The following is a 20,190-nucleotide window of genomic DNA, read 5'->3' on the forward strand; positions in this document are numbered from 1 at the left end:
ATGCGGCGAGGATGTTGTTTAAGCCTTATTTGCATGAGCATGTTAATGCTGGAAAAACAGTGAGTGGTGATGCAAGTGGACACTGGGCTTATGGGACTAAAAAGGCTTCTTTGGAGTGATGCAGCTGAAGAACCATGTTTGGTTTCTTAAAGAATCATTCAATGGAAAGTTCTTTAAAGAACCGCAGCTGTAAATAGGGATGGGGATGCACAGATATGGGAACTTTGGACCACAGTAGATATCCAACATCTTTTATTTATATAGGCCTAAATACCTGGTGATGTTGATGCATAAATACATGTTTTCTCCAAAACAGCAACTTCACTTTTAATGGAAAGTCAAAGTCAAAAGATTTCAGAGAAATGTAAGGGTTTCAGTAACATCAGTGTCAAATGCAGATACTGTCACAGTGTATCACCAATTATCAAATATCACTGAAAAACATCAGCCGAGATAAAAAAAAATCTGTCTGTACAATGTCTAATTTATTTAAAGTTTGTGCACACCTCTTCTAATGAATGTATTCAGCTACTTCTGCGGACACCTATTGCTGACACTGATGTGCAAAAGCACACATACAGCTTGGGATGGTGATCATCTAACATTCTGACCTCACGAATGCTCTTGTCACTGGATGCAATCACTTCCTCACAGCAATGCTCCTCCAATCGAACAGAAAGCCTTCTTCCCTGGACAGGGGAGAGTATTTAACACCCTTGATGTCAGGAGAAAAACATGAATGAGCTGGTGTCCCAATACTTTTGTCCATTGGGTTTAAATACTGATGTTGATATTTTGATATCACTGTGCATCCCTAAGTGTAAGTGAGGTATGGGTATGAAGAACCTTTCTCAAAGTTTAAAGAACCTTCCACAGAATGTGAGGGTACTATACCAATTTTCCATTTTTACTAGAACCATATATCCAAGCTACAAACCATGCCCTTTTAAGAGTGTATGGTAATGTACAGGTTTATAGAAAAGGAGGGCTACTCGTCACTGTCGGACAAATACCTTGCATCTCCAGGATGGCAACTTCACAACTTTGAAGCATTTCTATTGGTCCATTCATCCTAAAATTTTGACACAATGTAAACTATGTCCAAAAGTGAAAAAATGCAGAAATGGAGATACAAGGTGTTTGAGAGAAGTGTTCATCAGTATGCTGTACAATGTGGTCTGACGCACATGGCTCTGTAAAGAAGGCATGCTGTACCCTGATGTATGGCATTGCAGAACTATTATACACCGATCAGCCGTAACATTAGCATCACCTGCCTAATACTTAAGTATGCCCCTTGTGCCGCCACAACAGATCTGACCACTCGAGCTATGGACTCCACAAGACCTCTGAAGGCGTCCTGTGGTATCCAGCACCAAGAAACAAAGCAGCAGATCCTTTCAGTGAGCATCCATGAGCCTTGTCACCGGTGCCCATGACCCTGTCACCGGTTCACAGGTGGCTTCTTTCTTGGAGCACTTTTGGTAGATACTGACTCACAAGCCCCACAAGACCTGCCTGATTTAGGTCTTGTCAAAGTGTCTCAGATTTGTAAGGGCATCAGCTTCAATAACTGACTGTTTACTTGCTGCCCACTCCTGGACAGATGCCAGCCGTAATGTTACGGCTGATCGTTATATATATGCACGTTTGTGGAGAGAGCACCGCAGGTCAGCAGTTCGCCTGTAGTTGTGCTGCAGGGTTTTGGGCCTCAATGAAATCAGTAGACACGTTTTATAACTGGAAGGCTGCTTTATTGTTAATAAAAAGGTTCGTGCTCAAATGAAGATAATTTTTATATGATCTTACTAAGAGTCCAAGTGGTTGTGCCACACACACCATAATATGTCCTCCTACAACACTGTGTCAAACAATAACAACAGTTTGAAAAGCACTTTTGAAATCTTTTTCAGCAAAATGGAAAAAGCTTTTTTTTTCGTCATGCTCAAAATGGAACAGTCCAATAACTGAATACTGATACAAAAGTGAGCCTCAGATGGAAAGAACACAAAAAATCAGAAGGCAAGCTATTTTTTCTTTTTCACAAGCCAAGTGGATGATACACAAAGCACAGAAAACAGAACATCTTGAACAGTTTCGCAACACCAAATCTAGGAGAAAGTGGGCTTTTTTTTGTTTTTGTTCCCCCCCTTGGTTTGTATAGGTTTTCTTCTGGCAGTTATGTCAGACACCTTGTACAGACTCAAGTCCCTGATTTGCATTGTGCTCCGTTTTCATTCCCCCTCTCTTTTCCCCCTCCATAGGTTGATCAATATGGCACCATCCTCCAGGACTGCAGGGGGAAAAAAAGCAATTCAGAAAACGCAGGAACATGGAGAGAACGCAGAAAAAGGCACACACAATTCGTGACGTAGCACTAGAGGACGAACCCATGAACGTGTACAAACTGAAAAAGAGCAAACGGATGTGCTGAGAGATAGAAAAACCCAAGAAGTTCTGGTCGGAGAATTAATCACGGCACTGAAGTGTTTGGGGAGGCCTTCGAGAAAAACAGGGTACATCAGCATCTCGGTGACTGGTGGATTTTTCAGCGTGTGATCACGTTGTCCATAAGTAAGACGGAGCATATGTGCACGTATGTATGTGTGTGTGTTTGTGTGTGTAGGTGTGTGTGTCTTCTTGTGTGGGCCTTTACAAAGTTGGTACTTGGGATTCACAAAGGTGTGCTGGTAGTATAATCGTCGTCATACAGTATCAAGTTCCAAGCAGCTCCAATAAAAATCGTGCGTGAACTTGTCCCCAAAACACAAAAGAGTTCGACATCCACTGGACGTGTTGCATATAAACAAAATGTGACAGTGCTCTTTTATATATATGCTTTCATACATATACATATATTACGTCTTTATATATATATCTATATATATCTATATAGATTTGTATAGTTTGTCTAATACAGTATCCATGGTACATTATATCATTCCGTTCCCCTCAACAATGTGAAGTGATAAAAAATTTATAAATAAATAATAAAAGAAACAAAAAGAAAAGAAAAAATAAAGGTAACAAAATTTGACAAGGGCATCAGCTGGAAGCCATTCTTACATTGTTGTTATAGTCTGATTATTAGTATTATTTCATCTGTAAAATTCATCTGTTATTTACAAAAACCACAACAATGCATGCTGTTTAAAAGAAAAGCGTATATTACAATACTTCTCGTCTCTCTCAAGTTTATTCTTCACGTTTTCAGCAATTGTGCCATGTACATCATAGCCCCCCACTGAACGATACATTAACATGTCATACAGTGTGTAAATGCGGTTTTACAACACAGTACAACCAGGATTAAGGGACGGTTGGGTGGGTGGGTGGGTGAGGGGGGTTCAGGAGAAATTGCATGGTAGTCTATGCTTTCCACTGGGCACTGATTTGGTTGGAGTCCACAGTTCCCATTCAGATTTGGAGTCAGGCAGTAGGCAGACCAATAGGCAGGTCTGAGAGGATAGGGGAGCGGGGCTGTAAACACTAAATACACGAAAAAACGCACACATACGCTCACACACATACATACACGCGCGTGCGCACACACAGGCTCTGATGGTGTATATTCTCTGACTCCAGTGACGCGGAGTGCCCGGTTCATTACTGGGAGACTTGTCTTCATCCCCTTATACGTCAGAGAAGAGCACGGCAGGTAAGAGCAAGTTAGAACTGTAAAAAAATGACCTTTTTTTCGGAAGTCTTACTGATCTTATTTGTAAAACTTGTTCTCTAATTCCCTGTAACTTCTGACGGACAGACACTCGGACAGCCCACGCCGTGAGTGTAATCTCCTTGAAGAGTCACAGAATGAGAGTAGTAACATAGAGAAGACGTTTCGTTCTCTTTCAAAGGCGTTAAAATAGGTTTTGCATCAAGAGCAAAATTGGATGGCAGTTTGCTCGAGAGGTGCCAAAACGTAGTGTCTTGAAGTTGTCATATAGGCATTTTCACCAAAACAAATGGCAATTAAAGAACAGGTGAGCTGCTGTCTGATCCCCTCAGGACCATCCCTTGCCGAGACGCACAGCCTAACGTACTCAACTTATAGTATTACACGCATACTACTCCCTTCTCAGACAAGAGCTTCAGGCCTCAAGTACGTATGGTATGCATCATGCACTCTGGATAAGGTCTATTCACTCAACACCAACCAACAGTCAGAAAGCTACCCCATAACATTAAAACCGGCCAACAGCTGTGGACGCATTCAAAATAGCTACCCTACTGCTCTCTTTCTAACTTCTCCAAGACAAAAACACATCAACAACCCCCCCTCCCATCCCATCCCCCCCACCCCCTCAACCCCCCCGGATATGGAATGAGTATGTAGTTACCTTTAAAACAAATGTACTGAGACAAAACCGTCTCTACAAAAACGTACAATGTTAAAGAAGTCACCTCCAATTGAGGCCTGGTCCCGACTGACAGACAAAGCATTGTAAGAGATTACAATTGGCATGGTGGCTTGCTGCAACCTTTGAATATATGAAGTTTATCTTTAAAAAGACCCTTGACTGCACAAAAAGACTAGAAACGAAGGGTCGAACCACATTGCTGGTGGAAAGAAAAACAAATCAAGGTTTGTTTGCCCAAGATTTGATTCGAATGAGCTATTTCTAAACTTCAGTACATCTTTCCAGATGTTCCTAAAGTCTAGGGCAGTGAGACACCGTTTGTTAGTGAGTGTAGAGATCCTTCAAGTGTGCCACAACAAATATTGTATATAAAAAATTAAAAAGAAAAAAAGAAATCTTCCACTGACGTCAACTAGATCTAGATTTCGCATGATGTGAGTTGGTTAGTGGTAACGCAAAGTCTATGAAAGGGTAAGTACGAATACACTATTTGTCCAACCCAGTATTAGAAAATGACCAAATTATTCCCTTTCCAGTGATTTCTACTGAAATGTTTTGCCAGTGGACAGCCTCAAACGTTGTGGTCTGAGCAGAAGTGTCAAGTGGACTATGATTACACATGCATGATTTCTGATCAAAACATGCCACCATGCAAGTCATTTCTATGCATTGAACGAGCACAATTAATTACTTATTTATCTGGAACCTGGTCTGAGCAAGTTCCTTTCAGCCCAAGTCAAAACCCTGATAAATGACCCCAACCCAATTGCAGTGTGAAAGCCCATGTAAAAAATGTCTTTTTATGCCAGTATAACAAAGAGATGATGAAAAGACTAGTGACATGGGCTGAACGTTTCTTTTTTAACCTTCTTTTTTGCTGATCAAATAATGTAAAGATGCAAGTATACTGATCCCACGCAACTGAAAACCCTTGCATAATGTTCTGGGTTTAGTTTTTTTTTTCTTTTCTTTTCCCCCCATTTCCTCAGTATCTTCTCCCATTTTCACCAACTCTGCAAGGAACTGTTCCTTTCCAATAGTCACCTTCCTGTACCAGGTGGGAGGATTCCACTGGATTTCGGCAGTGTAGTGTTTTGTAAGGGGTAAATCCGTAGCGGAGGAATGCTGAACTCCACACATAGTGGTGTAAAAGAATCCATCTTCAAAACGTGTACTCTGTATACCGCTCAGTCCCATGGCAGGTGGTCCCTATCGAAGATATCTGCCATTAGGCCTTTCCTAACCTTTTCAGTTATTTTTGCCTCACTGGCTGCTGTTCGGCCAGTCGATTCTTGGTCGCTGAGATGCCAGACAGATGCCACACAGTAAGCTCATTATGGTTTGGTTTGGTCGTAATCAACGTGGTAAGAAACCATGCTGCTTTTCTGCACTGGAGCATCTCGGAAGTCTGTAAACAATTTTTTTTTATTTTTTTTTTCCGGATTTTCTGGGATTTCATTGAAAATGATTTTTTTGTACATTTGTTTGAACGGATACAGAGTTTCGTCTCAGTTCTCGAGTTCTCATTTTGCTATACGTTCATTCCCACACTTCTAACACTTAGATTCCTTAATGTCTTTTTGGTTTTTGCCTTTCTTGCCTTTGCTTTCGCTCTCTTCCAGTTTCTCTTTCTCAGGCTTCGTCACACTGTCATAGGAGGGCAGTGAGGCAGTGGACGGCGTGCCTTCCTTCTTGTCCTGGTTGGTCCCTCCGTTCTCCAGCCTGCTGCTGCCGAGGAGCCGCTTGCAGATGAAACCTCGCCTTATCAAGTGAGCGCGGTAAGCTCGCTGGATGACCTGGGCGGACATGTGCTCCTGCTTGCGTCGCAGAGTCGTGGTAATGGGCTCGAAGGACACCTTGGAGGGGTTGGCGGCGATAAAACGCTCCTCCATCTGCTGCCGCATCATGTCCAAATCGCCGCTGTCACCCAGGACGCGCTTGGTGAAGGCGAACAGGATGTCCAGGCAGTGGATGCGGTCTCCGCTCACCATGGGCAGGTCCATGGCAATCAGTTCTATAGTGTTAGGCTTGGGCACCCGCAGGGGGTGCTCTAGAGTGTCAGCGAAGTCACTCAGCTTTGCAAATGCAATAAACTGCGAGGCAGTGGGGTCGAACTTCTCCCAGATCTCATAGAAAGACTCAAAGTCGTCCTCGCACAGCGGATCTGCGCTCTCTTCTGTCGCCACACTGAAGTTCTCCAGGATGATGGCAATGTACATGTTCACCACAATCAGGAAAGAGACAATGATGTACATGACAAAGAAGAAAATGCCCACTGAAGGGTTGCCGCAGTTACCCTTTACTGTGGTACCCGGATTTTCTTTATCAGGGTTGCAGTCCGGAGGGTAGTTAAGGATGGGAGCCAAGAGACCATCCCATCCTGCTGAAGTAGTGATCATGAACAGGCAGATCATGCTGTTTCCGAACGTTTCAAAATTGTACATGTCGTCGATACCAGCCTCCCGTTTGACGTAGGCGAAGTTAGACATTCCAAAGATGGAGAAGATGAACATGACCAGGAAAAGCAGCAGGCCAATGTTGAACAGGGCTGGCAGTGACATCATCAGGGCAAACAGTAAAGTTCGGATGCCCTTGGCCCCTTTGATCAGACGCAGGATTCTGCCGATTCGGGCCAGGCGGATGACCCTGAACAACGTTGGCGACACAAAGTACTTCTCGATCAGATCTGCCAGGAACATACCTATTTCACGGCAAATAAGACACACACGAGAAAAAACAATTAGCAGAAGAGGCAGGCCCGGCATTCTTTTGTCCTGGTAAACAGGAATATGCAGTAATATCACACAATGACTTTTCAGTAGACCAACAAAGACCCCCCCCCCCCCCCCCCCGAGGGGACTGTTTACTTACCTACGATAGAAAGAATGACCACAACACAGTCAAATATATTCCAGCCATTGGTGAAGTAGTAATGGCGCAGGGAGAAGAGCTTGAGGACAAACTCCGAAGTGAAGACCACAATGAAGATGAAGTTGACCCAATAGAGGATGTTCTCTGTCTCATCAGACTGATCATCTGTCTCCACCATCATAGTGACCATATTCAGGCAGATGAGGATCATGATGGAGATGTCAAAGACCTGCTGCGTCACAAAGTCAAACACCATCCCCTGGAACTTGTTCTAATGGACACATTTAACAGAGTACAGAGATTAGTTACCAGCCACACCTTCACTGGCTCACGTGTGTAGGTGACTGAGGTGACACACAGGGTACCTGGGGTCTAGGTATGGGTTTCTGTGGTTTCTTTGAACCTAGTTTCTTCATCGCATTGTAGTACTTCTTCTGCTCTTCTGTCATGAAAATATCCTGACCTCCAAAGTATAGACACACACAATACTTCATTAAAATCCGTTCAACAGACACACAGCAGTGTAAATGTTTAAAGTCAAGTTGAGAAAAGCGGCGCTTTTGAAAGCCCACTGTCCAGCACATTTTAGTGTTTCCCTTGCTTTCCTATCCCTTGCACACCTGATCCAATTAAACAGCTTATTAAAAAGTGCCTACTATTTAGGAGTGGGTGTTTAAGCACAAGGGAAAACACAAACATGTGCAAGGCTGGAAATCACTGAGGTAAGAGAGGAGACTTATCTTTTTCTTTTGCTGGTTGAAATTGTCGATGATGACACCAATGAACAGGTTGAGAGTAAAAAATGATCCGAAAATAATGAAGATGACAAAGTAAATGTACATGTAGATGTTGTCCTCATACATGGGCTGGTCCTCCACCTATCAGGAGAAGGCAGAATTAGAAAAAGCAGTTTGTGCTGATCTTATATGTATCTATTTTTGCAGTGATCAATCATACCCTTCGTGAGTCAACAGCTGCATACATAATGTCCATCCAACCTTTGAAGGTAGCCTGTAAGAAAAAGAACAGCTCTATTATTAACAGCTTTTACATGAACTGGAGAACAGACAACTATTTTCTCACAATACACATATCAGTGCTCTAAAAGGGTACAAGGGTCAAATTTACCACCGCCGTTGGCAAATGGTGTAGCACAAGTTTAAAATCATGAAAATCATGAAATTACCTCAAAATAAATAAAAAAGAAACTAAGAAAATGATGTATTCCTAAGCTTTTTTTAAGATTTTCCATTTAGTTGCATGAAAAACAGCACGTCTCAGTAGTGCCATAACAGATTCTTAAGTATTTTAATGTGAAACTTTTTTTTCAGTGTTTAAATGTAAAAGACATTAAAATGTCTGTCTACCTTATCATTTTATGTCATAAATATAGTTTTTATAATAAATCCTGTCCCAACTGTGTTGTTTGTGATGTTCCAGAAACATACAGAGTCATTTTTAAAAATAGAAAGGTCTTTCTGAACTACGTCTTGTTTGGATATATGAAAGGAACAAAAAAATGCACAATTAGAGAGCTCTGTGTTTCAGTCTGGAATACATCTGACAGCTTCCTGTGTCACAACAATGAAAGTGTCAGTGATTGTATGAAGAAAAATTAGGTGATTTGAAGTGGCTCACAACTGCAATTTTAAAAAAAGCATTCAAATGCTTGAAATGCTGATGAAGTTCCTGGAACATAAGTCTTACCACTTGAAGCAGAGCCAGGTAGCCAGCACCCACATTGTCAAAATTGATCTTGACATTCTTCCAGCGCACTTCAGTAAAATTCTGATTGATGAGCTCAAAGCACTGCGTCTTGTTGTCGACCTCTTCTGGATCGAAGTACTCCTCTGCAGTTTCATTGTAACAGTAGTAATACTTGCCCGCAAACAGATTGACCCCCATTATACTGAAAATCAGCCAAAAGATGAGGCAAACCAGCAACACATTCATAATGGAAGGGATGGCACCCACCAGGGCGTTGACTACCACCTAAAGCAGAGTGAAAGAGACAAGGCAAGTGCAATGTGAGAGACCATAAATGTGCAAACACACACACACACACACACACACATACACACACACAAGTACTAACAGCTACGTACAAACGTACAATGCAGCTTCATATCTGTATGGCGCTCCACAGTCATTTTTGGATTTGGTTTCATTTGTATGTAATATTTATATACTTTTAGATATGTATTAAGCAATTTTTCATATATATCAGTATAAATTTTACGCGCTGTTGATGTGCAATTCAATGACCTTAATAAACTGCTGTAGTTCTGCAAACAATCCTAATAAAACATAAATGTGCTACTAAACGTAATTAGAATAACCATACAGATATGCAGTGCAGACTAAACACAAACACTACAACCCCATTACAACCTTCCCCTCCACCTACATGGCTACCAGCACCCCTCCCTCGCTACCCTACCATCTCACAACCCTCCAGCCCATTCCCACTCCACCAAATTTAACATCACACTAGCAAGCGAGAGCAGGACTACACACACAGTATCAAACCCCAACTCCCGCCTTTCCCTCTCCCTCCCCCATAGCCCGTGTTCAGGACCCCATCCACCACTGAGTAGCGAGGAGAGGAGCGCCATGGACGCTCATTAACCGTGTTAGGCAGGCCGAGCCGCAGCTCTCGGGCAGGCAGCTGAGCATGCATGTTTCTCACAGACTCCACAGTGGAGCCATATTCCCTCCTTAAACACAGATAGATGCACCGGAATGTCAGGATTCTCTCCTGGCAGATACAGGGTGTTGCCTATATTACAGGGGAAGCCAATTATCTTCAGGCCACTAGATGGTAAAGATTTGTTTTTGGAAGAAAATGATGAGGAGGGAAGATGAAGGAATGCTTTTCTAATTCTGTTTGAACTAAAATAAGGGCAACTATTAAAGAGAAGTCTACATTATTCTTACAGATCAGAAGAAATAGAAATACCAAATTTTCTACATTATATTATTAATAATTACTAGATGGGATTAAAGAAACACCCACAAAAAGGTATTTGCCAGGAGAGTCACTGTTGGCTACTGGTAGATAACACATTTAAATGTCACAGAGACATTACAGTTATTTGTGGAAATCAACACATGGATATAAAAGTGAGGGAAAATGGCTTTCAAAAGTGCATAATGTGCATTGGCAATTGAACAGGACATGCGTGTTACATGGCATTTTTGTGCAAACTCAAGAACCGTTAAAATCAATAAATAAATGGATCAGGAGAGGCACCAGCACAGAGAGATTTACATCTTTGCAAAAAGCAGGATTATTTGACGTGTCATTGGACTAATTAGACAAGTAGGGATAGTGCCTTTGGGGACGTAAGGAGATGAGGAATGAGAGGAATCCACAAACACGGTACCATAAAATAAACCCTAAAATTGCCGTAGTAATTTCCACTGACCAGAATGAGCAAGTCAGATATTACAAATTCCTTCATTAACAATCTGTTATTATGAAATTAAAGGCCAATTTTTTACTAAATGACTCTCTTACCTCTCTGCGCTGCTGTCTCCTTATCAAATCATTTATTCATTTTTAACTCTTTTTGTTGTTGTCGTTGTTCAGTTAAAACAAAATGGCATTTCAGTTGATGAACAGACAATGACTAATATAAATCAGATAGAATATAGATAGATAGATAGTATTCATTTATGTCTTCTTTTTCTGGTAATATGTAATATTACTTTGGGCTTTACACCTAATTGAATTACTTGTAGGGAAAACTCACTTTAACAGAGCTTCATAGATAACATTTCACACTTCACCCAAAAATGACATTCTACACTCAACAAGTTAAATGAAGGGAAAAAAATAAATAATCAATTACAGAAATCAAATAATCGTGTGGGTCTTCAATAAAGTATATAGTTGCAACAGGGATCTAAAAAAATACTACGTTCTTCAAAATCCAGAGTGTAAGCAGCAGTATAGGTCTTGGACAGGTGCAGCAAAATTGCTATGACTAAATGCAGTAGTAATCATCTCCACTGGAAAATCTGCTCTGTCATTTTTGGGTTATTTGACCATTCTGTAGAGGACACAAGGTTCGCCCAGTGACATGGGCAAATTTTGAGCCACAGCGATGATAAACGGGATCAATCTCTCTGCTCTAGTGGGTCCAGTCTCCCAGTTCCAGCATTTCTAACAGGAAACACCGTGCTATGTCCTAAGAGTGCCATGCTGTAAATAAAACCGCTTCCTGCCAGCAGGCTGTAGGGTCAATTTCCTAAGCTTCTGTTTTGGCTCAAGCTAATCGCTCATTTCAGGACCTAGAACAGAGATACTCAATTCACGGTCCTCCTTCTTGTTACGGTGTGATGTCCCGGTAGACAGGCAAATCTGTCGGTTATCATCATAATAATCTGAATATATTGGTCGGATGTGAGGTCCAGATTTGAGTACCTCTGAGCCAGAGGCTTTGGTGTGAGAAGAAAATACACAGAAGCTTAGCAAATATCATCCTCTCACACCCACACTGCTGTGTGTGTGAGGTTCTCTTTGTTTTCAGTCCTTTGAGCAGATCCTGGACAAGCAAAAGAGAGGTGAGGCGTGGCTCCAGCAGGTTGGCCCCGCAGCGCTGCGCTGGCCTGGACAGCACAGGGCCGAGCAGGCTGAAGTGGACAGGGTGAGATGGACGGGACAGGAGGAGGAGGGGGGAAGGTAGAAAGTAGGAGAGGAAGGGTGCTGCACAGTGCTGCAGGTGGGGAGGGGCCAGGGAGGAGGTGAGGGAAGGGTAGAAAGGCAAGAGAAGCTCAAGGCAACCAGTCCATGGGTAAGAGAGGAGGGACTGAAGGCGACAACAACCAGGCACAACCGCTCACAACCACCAAGCAGAGACGAGCGCTGAGAAGGTTCAGCTTAAGAGCTACGTTAACTGCCTCTGAGATGACTGAAAGGACTAGCCAGGCCTCCACTAAATTCCTTGCTCTACTAAATATAAAGACAGAACTGTGCACATGTCTTGAGCAGCTTGAGAAAATGATATTTAAAGCTATTTATCTTGGTAGAAAGCATTTTATGCTTGAAAATAAACCATTAACATTAGAACCAAATACATAAAAATAAACTATTTCCAGCCATCTTCCTTCCAACTAGCTTTAAAATAGCAAAAACAGTTTGGGATTTTATGCTCTTACTAATTATAGTATGTGTTACAGAATTACACACTTGGCATGTAGCTATAATGCTATACAGTGTTTTTCAAGCAAAAAAAAAAAAAACACACACACACTTACTGCCCAGATAAAGTTTTAAACCATTTTCTGACTGGCCTAAGACCTGTGCACAGTACTGTAGCACTGTGCAGAGAGTGAATTTTAACTCTACGGTACAAAGAACTGTTTTACAACAGGTCTTCCACTCGGAGGTGGCTCTAAGTGGTACTGCACGGGACAGGCGGAGTGGACAGTTCAGTGGTCTGGTGGATCTGTGCTGCTGGTTGTTCTCTGACAGATGCAGAAGGCGGTGGGGTCAGTGGGATAGGGCAGAAATGGAGGGAAGGGGGCTCTCCATTAAAAGCAGAGGTTGAGAACCAGGCCAAATGAGCAGCCAATTGCAGATCAAACACTCGGTGAAATGGCGAGGTATACCTCCATTTTCCAAAACGTACTTTTGCATGGTACTTTTTGTTTTTCTCAAAGGGCCAAATGTCACAAAAGTTGATTTTGTGATCATGTTTTAATCTGTGATGAGGCAGCTTCGAAAAGAATACCTTTGTTTGCATTACAGTCTTACACAATCTTTAACATGCATATAGAATTGACGATCAATTTGTTGAACACAAGAGAGTTCCAGTAAAATCAGGGAATACTTGTGTTCTTTTTTAACAGTTTTTTTCATCCAGATTCAGATTTTTCAGCTGCATCATGACTCAAACAATGAAATATGTGGTATTGTTCATGAAAAGGGTGATCTCTTTTCATTGGTTGCTGTTTTTAAAACATCCCCCTGGTATGACTTTGGCGTTGTTGTTTTTCTTTTGCTCTTTTTTTTTGATCAGTTCTAGCATGCTGTAACTGTTGAATGGGCATGCAGAAGGATCAGCTCTATAGCTTTTCTTACCCTCATCCCTTCAAAACGTGACAATGCTCTGAGTGGTCTCAGGGCCCTGAGTGTCCTGAGTGATTTAATGGGCCCTAGATCGGAGTAGCCCAGCGCATTAGCTATAAGGCTGACTATAGACACCTACACAGAAACAGAGAAGCAAAAAAGGATCCAGACTGTTAGACGGATAAAAGCTCTCTAGGAAAGAGATGGTCCTAGAGCTGCTCGAATGTTGCTCTACACACATATAGAAGTACTCGGACGGGTATATACATATATAACGCTTTTATACATGTATATATCCTCAGGAGAGAGAGGCATGTTTAGTATGGGTTATAGGCATGTAGAGGTTTAGAGGCAGCCCCTGGTTTTTGATTTCGGTTAGTTTTGGAAGGCCGGCGAATCTTGTGAGCTTCATTGCACCTGTGAAGAAACTTGTGGTTGAAAGAGAGAGACAGAAAGGCATAAGACTCAAACACAGGGATAAAGGAGGCAGAGAAGCACAACACCAGGCTGATTTAGTACTGAGAAATCTCTGGGACTTTGTGGGAGGTAGGGGTTGGCATGGAAGGGTTAAAGGAAGCACAGGAGGTATCCCTGCAGACGTTCAAAAAAAAAACCCCAACAGACTACAAGAACCTTACCCTTGCCCTTCTAATATTGTCTCTCCTTGTCGCTCTCGGCTGAGGCATAAAATCCCATACAATTTAAGACAGACATACTAACGGAACCTAAGAGAAAGAATACAGGTAAACATGTACATGTATGCCAGATTTCAGGTTACATCGATTTCACACATTGAGTTTACAGAGACTCATATGACCACACCAACACAGAGTAACATGAAGGGAAGGGAAGAGGATAGGATCAGGGGAGATCACCTAACTGAACGGCACTGAAAGGAAAGGTTCATACTACAGAAACTGAAGCCCTAACAAGTCTCGAAGTGCCATCCAAAACGTGGTCAACACACTAAGCTGCCTAGAGTCCTGGTGCTGGCTTAAGTAATAGGTGCACATAGGTGAATATCTGAGATATCATCTTCACTCTTTGGTGTGGACTATGTCCTATATATATATATATATATATATATATATATATATATATATATATATAGAAGATAACTGGTGTGGTGGAGTTCATTACATCAGCATACTGCACTTTATGGAAAATTCTCAGGAATAAATGGAAAGCAGAAAAAACACCAATGTGCATGGATAGGCACTGACCATTACCATCAGGGCTTGAGTTCCTGTATAAAGGAAAACAAACAGATCCGAACATCTCCAATCAGCCACTGACAAAGACATGGTAAAAACACAGCGAGAATACACAACATCCAAAGCTGACCAACTCACAGAGGGGATTCTAACAAAGGTGAAAGCTTTATCCCGCATTCGGAGACCTGTGAATAGTATGCCAGCTATATTATCTAGAGTTGAAGCCTGGAGATCTTTAATCCTGATTAACAAATACTTACAGATCATTTTCCTCTTTTTTTCATCCAGCAAATCCGATAGCCTAGTCTTTTTGACAGTCGTCCAACAAACACAGCCTCCTTAATACACTGCTGTTTTTCCTACTCTAACTTACCTGGTGCAACGTACTGGCTCATTAATGAATGGATGAGCTGTGTCAAGTGAGGTACAGCAGGAAAAACACCAAAAATGTCAAGTGCAAGGAGTCTTCAGACTGGGACTGAACAATATAAACACATTCAAATAGCTCCACAATCATTTTCTATAACATCTTCTGGAACAGCAGCTGCAGAACTTTGCTACCTTAGGTAGAGCCCTGATTTTATAAAGCTTTCACCTTCATCTAAAAGGTTGGATCTTTGCAGGTAATTGTCACCTTTAGCCTCAGTCTGAGCCCATGGAGGGCACGGGCCCCTGAGCCAGCCGGGTTGGCCTCACAGCTCTAGCTCTCCTCATGTGCCAACGCTCTCACTCTGCAAGGCAAGGTCAATGAGATGGGTGGCTGTGGCCGAATGAAGACAGGAAACTAAAACAAAAAGGAACATAAAAAGAAGCAAACGAAATTCAAATGTAATCCAAACATAATTCAAATGACCGATGAGCCATACTCACACCAATCACACCAATCCTCCTATGTGTAGCGGTTGCTGATTATCAGTTATTAAGACTGCAATGCAACTTTGGATATGTTACATTTTTTAGACCTTCCTTATTCAGTAAATTAGTTCCTTATGTAAAAGTAAAGGGAAAAAATGTATAATGAATAAATAAATAAAGACTATTGATTATACTGTATATAGGACAAAAATGTTTGTTATACATTCTCTTCAACATTCATAAACTTAAAACCAGAAATATGAGTATATAAAGACGATGGCGTGAGCAGAAAGGTAGCAAACTTGATGAGCGATGAGACATATATATATAGAGAGAGAGATATATAGAGATACAGACAGGGAAAGGAAGGCTGATACACATGAAAGCATGCTGGACATTATAGTGGTCTCTTTGTTGAAGCCCCTCTGAGCAGCACAGTGTCAAAAGCACAGCACACAACAGCAGAGGCACGGGCAAAGACGGGACACCAAGCAGAACCACGGCAGAGCGATGGCTGATGTCAAGGCCACACTCACCGTTTGCCGCATGTCCCCAACATCTCTACATCTCAGCACTCTACTTCAAATATTCCCAGAATACAAGTAGGTGTGGGTGGGAAAGGGCATATATCACTCTTTATCCAGCTTGGGGAAAGTAGTTCCTACCAACTACCCCAAGTGGTAGGAGAGTACACACAACACTACTAAAGTTCCATCAGCTAAAGCAGGAGGGTTGATGGGGACACTGCAGTTTTAGAAAGCTTAGTGTGAATTATTAATCAGTTCAATAGAATAGAGAAGTGCATTAACAATAGCAAGAATCAATTAAACGATCACAATAACAATGTACTTACATTGAGGTAGCACTATTAATATGTAGGTATTATAGAGAATTTGCTCATAACAGTAGTGTTGCCTTCTCAGAACATTATTTAAAAAGGCTTCACTATAAATCCAATATCTCCCACACCAACTCTCCAAGCTGACTGGCACAGTCTAAGTCTGGAACAGAGTGTTGGGAGTGATGGGCTCTGCTGAAAGGCAGTTAGGTCAGGAACAAGGTCAGAGCACACACACTCAAACAAACCACACCCACCCACACACACACACACACACACACACACACACACACACACACACTCTCACTCATTCACAGAGAAAATGCATATTTTAACTGCAATCAGAATACATCTACACGCCATGAGAGAAGCACACAGTCACCATGACACACCCATACAAGATTGTCCCTGGTCCCTAACTGTGAAGTCCACCTCGAAGTGCTTTAGATCTAGCAATTTAATTCAGTTACATCTAATCCGATCCCAAACACCCCCCACACTTACATTTATTAAGCAAGTAAACACCCAATAATAATAATAATAATAATAAAGGTTAAGGGAATTATACACACATTTCTGTACACACTTCAAGAGCAGCACTCTTGTGAAGTGACACAGAAATGCATAACACTTGGAGGGTCTCTCACAATGAGGGCTAAGAATGAGGTCAGTCCAGAGACACATATTCATTATACACTGCATTAGACAATACAGAAACACAAATACACGTACAGTTTTCAGAACAAGAATAGTGTAGGGCTGAGCAGTGCTTGAATACCATCATATCATCAATCAATCCTTGTTATTGATGACTGGCTATGGCTTGTGTGTGTTTTTTTATTTTTTTATTTTTTTATTCTAACACATGCTCTCACAGTTTAATCCATTGTTTTAAACTGTTAACATCGAATTAAACCAACATAGACAATTCTTTGCTAGAAGAAGGATTCGGGGTGTTTTAGCAGAGAATTGGGTTGAATATTCAAGCATCTCAGGAGCACAGAGAAGTAAAACATTTTCATGGTTATGCATGGGTGAGAAGCCTAAGTCTATAGCTTAAACCATAGGTTTCTAATTCGTTGCTAACTGCAAGGACTCCTCTCCTTACATGTCACCTCTGCATACCATTGCACTCCATCACACTTTATATTCAGTATCTCCTTTTAAAAGGTTTCTGCCCAACACAGTCACACCTTGCTGAAAAGTCCCAAAAGCCACTGCCAGTGCTTTACTTTACATCTGCATAGCAACAGCCGACACCGAGCCCAGATTTGTGAGAAAGTTTCTCATCTCCCCTGCTACACTACTTCCCATTTAAACTGACAGCTCAAAGACACCACAGCACTATTTTTCAGCTATTTAAAGCCTGCTCTAAAATTTCCCTGAATGTGACAGGCTTCAACGCTGCATTGGCATTTATATCAGCGTTCACAGCTGATCCCTTCCTTGATGTCTGAAAATGTATCATTATCAAATACCTGGGCCCAGTACAAATCACTAAGACAACAGCCTCAACTGGGTTCATACTGGTATCGTATCACCAGTGTGTCACAGCATTGCATACGCTATATGGACAAAGTGCTGGGACACCTGCTCATTTCTTTTCCCAAATCAATTGAATTAAAAAAGCTCATCCTGCTTTTTTTTGGAGTATCCCTTTCTAATAGATTTTGGAGCATAGCTGTGAGAATCTGACTGACTTAATATTTAGTGGCTTTATACCCCTCTAGCCCATGTCTGGCATTAGCCTTGGTGCCAATAGGTTCACGTTTATCTTCTCCAGAGAGTCCTTTTCTATTGGCAATACTTCTCCGCAGTGTGTTTGTTGTGTCCACAAACATTTGGACATATAATGTACACAAAACTAAAAGTCGAGATCTATAAAACCCGTACTAATTTTCCAGCTGAAACTGAACATGGATCCTGAGGTACCCACTTGCATTTTCTGGCATATATGAATAGCGTGAACTCTGATCAACAAGGTGTGTATGTGTAAGGCAATCATACAACATCGTTATCAAACACCAACCAGTAAACAACATAGAGGCAGACTTACATCCACAATGAAGAAGTCCAGCCAGCACCAGGCATTGGTAAAGTACTTCACAAAACCATACGCCACCCATTTAAGCAGCATTTCCAAGATGAAAATATAGGTGAACACCCTGTCAGCGTACTCCAGGATGATGCGAATGGTCTTCCTCTGCTCAATGTACACGTCTTCAAAAGCCTGCATGGAGAACACACAACAGCACAGGCAGTGGGTTAATTCTGAGAAGAGGTATATCTAATCTGATATACACCACTCCTCTCAAAAGCACTGCCAGTTTACTGCCATCCCATTTGAGGTCACTGGACCTTCTACCATTCCATGTTATTCACTGGACGTGAAGGACTGGAAACATTAGGGGGTGCTCTAAAACGTCTGACCTGTAGTGTACAATAGACCCTACTTGGGGGTGTGGGTTACTGACACATGACAAGAAAGGCAGAGAAACAAAATGTGAGCATGTGCTGAAATGCTGCAAATATATATATATATATATATATATATATATATATATATATATACACATATATATAGAGCAAATATAGAACAAAGCATGGTTCCTGAATTCCATTATGTGTCTATTTCGGCTACATTAGTGGTGCAAAGGGGAAGGGCCTTGCCAGCAACAGAAATAGATCCATGATTTGATGAATGGCACAGTCCATTAACTGCATAACTTATAGCAGACTCCAGATCTCAGCCTTCTGCAGAGAGTGAGCTTCACATTACATCGCTGTCTACCTAGCTACACCATTTCAGCTACACAAAATCATGGTTCAGACTGCAAAGGCTTGCCAATGACTAAAGAAGTTATGATCCTTGAGAGCTCTGTTTGTGCACGTAAGTGCATGACTGTGTGAACTCACCAGGGCTCCACTACTAAGCAGAATCATGAAGATGATGAGGGTTTCAAACCAGTTGTGTTCCACAATGAGATAGCATGTTTTTCGAAGGTACCACCAGCTCTTTCCCCAGCCTTCCGTGATGGATACGTCACAGCACTTGTAGCGTGCAACACAAGCTGCAAAACAGCATTTTTCATTAGCCACTCAATTTACCCAGCACTTATTCCACAATTCAAAAAGGAAATGACCAAAATATTGTTGCTCTTGAAATGTATGTCTACGATGGCATCTTCACAGAAAATAGGAAAAACAAACTTCTTAGTTATTAATAGATACAAATATTCACATAAAAAAGAATTTATATTGACTGTTTTTGCACAATCAATATTTTTGAAACCTTTACAATTTGTTGTATTTCAGCAGACATTTGCCCTGAAATCTTCATCTCATCTCTAAAACTAGATACAGAGACAAATTATGCAAACATTATACTTTGTTTATCCAACATTAAATATGAATACATGTTTCACATAATTCCTTTACTTTGCTTTTTGAGAATCCACTTTCCAGTGAAGATATAAATATATGTATTACATACATTATTATTATCAATATCTTTAAGTATAAGTAACATAGAGTTTTAATGGTTGATCCATGTGAGTTTATGTATAACTATACTGACTGGTGAAGAGCTACCTTCAGTCCAGCAGGGCTCTGGGTCCAAATACTCCTCCACTGCTTCCACCACCACTGCCTCCTCCACCTCCGGTTTAATATCTATAGTGCTGCCTTCTGACGAACTGCTGTCATCCAGCTAAGAGAGAAGAACAAGGTTAGGTCACAGTATATTAATCATACAAATGTAAAAGAAAAGCATAAAACTATCAGGTGTGATTGATTACCACATACACCAGGCCCTGCAAGGCCTCTAGCAACAGCAACATCCATGTAAACACTTCACAAGGTTTAGTTAAGATCTGGATTCTCATGTGCGTTCATACTAAATTTGAAAAAAGTAGTCATTTAAATGAATCTTCTTTGTAACCAATATCCAGACGCAAGAAAATGATATGTACTATG

At 41.4% G+C, this 20,190-nt stretch overlaps 1 protein-coding gene across 10 annotated transcripts in view; it reads right to left on the minus strand.

The window, feature by feature from the left end:
* Positions 1–5,039: 5,039 nt before the first annotated feature.
* scn8aa (sodium channel, voltage gated, type VIII, alpha subunit a) overlaps positions 5,040–20,190 on the minus strand; it is a 55,727-nt gene continuing 40,576 nt past the window's right edge. For 7 of the 10 annotated variants that reach the window (XM_072696268.1, XM_072696262.1, XM_072696269.1 and 4 more), the window contains exons 18-27: positions 19,807–19,924; positions 19,132–19,286; positions 18,272–18,445; positions 13,321–13,443; positions 8,940–9,224; positions 8,190–8,243; positions 7,973–8,110; positions 7,598–7,702; positions 7,233–7,503; positions 5,040–7,062 (exon numbers count right to left, since the gene is read on the minus strand). In XM_072696268.1, the coding sequence (XP_072552369.1) occupies positions 5,915–7,062; positions 7,233–7,503; positions 7,598–7,702; positions 7,973–8,110; positions 8,190–8,243; positions 8,940–9,224; positions 13,321–13,443; positions 18,272–18,445; positions 19,132–19,286; positions 19,807–19,924 (2,571 nt within the window). In that variant the 3' untranslated portion in view covers positions 5,040–5,914. The remainder of the gene's footprint in view (positions 7,063–7,232; positions 7,504–7,597; positions 7,703–7,972; positions 8,111–8,189; positions 8,244–8,939; positions 9,225–13,320; positions 13,444–18,271; positions 18,446–19,131; positions 19,287–19,806; positions 19,925–20,190) is intronic. The other 3 variants (XM_072696272.1, XM_072696271.1, XM_072696273.1) reach the window with 1 other exon arrangement.

The sequence above is a fragment of the Salminus brasiliensis genome, chromosome 14 (assembly GCF_030463535.1).
Source record: "Salminus brasiliensis chromosome 14, fSalBra1.hap2, whole genome shotgun sequence".
In the NCBI taxonomy this organism is placed as follows: domain Eukaryota; kingdom Metazoa; phylum Chordata; class Actinopteri; order Characiformes; family Bryconidae; genus Salminus; species Salminus brasiliensis.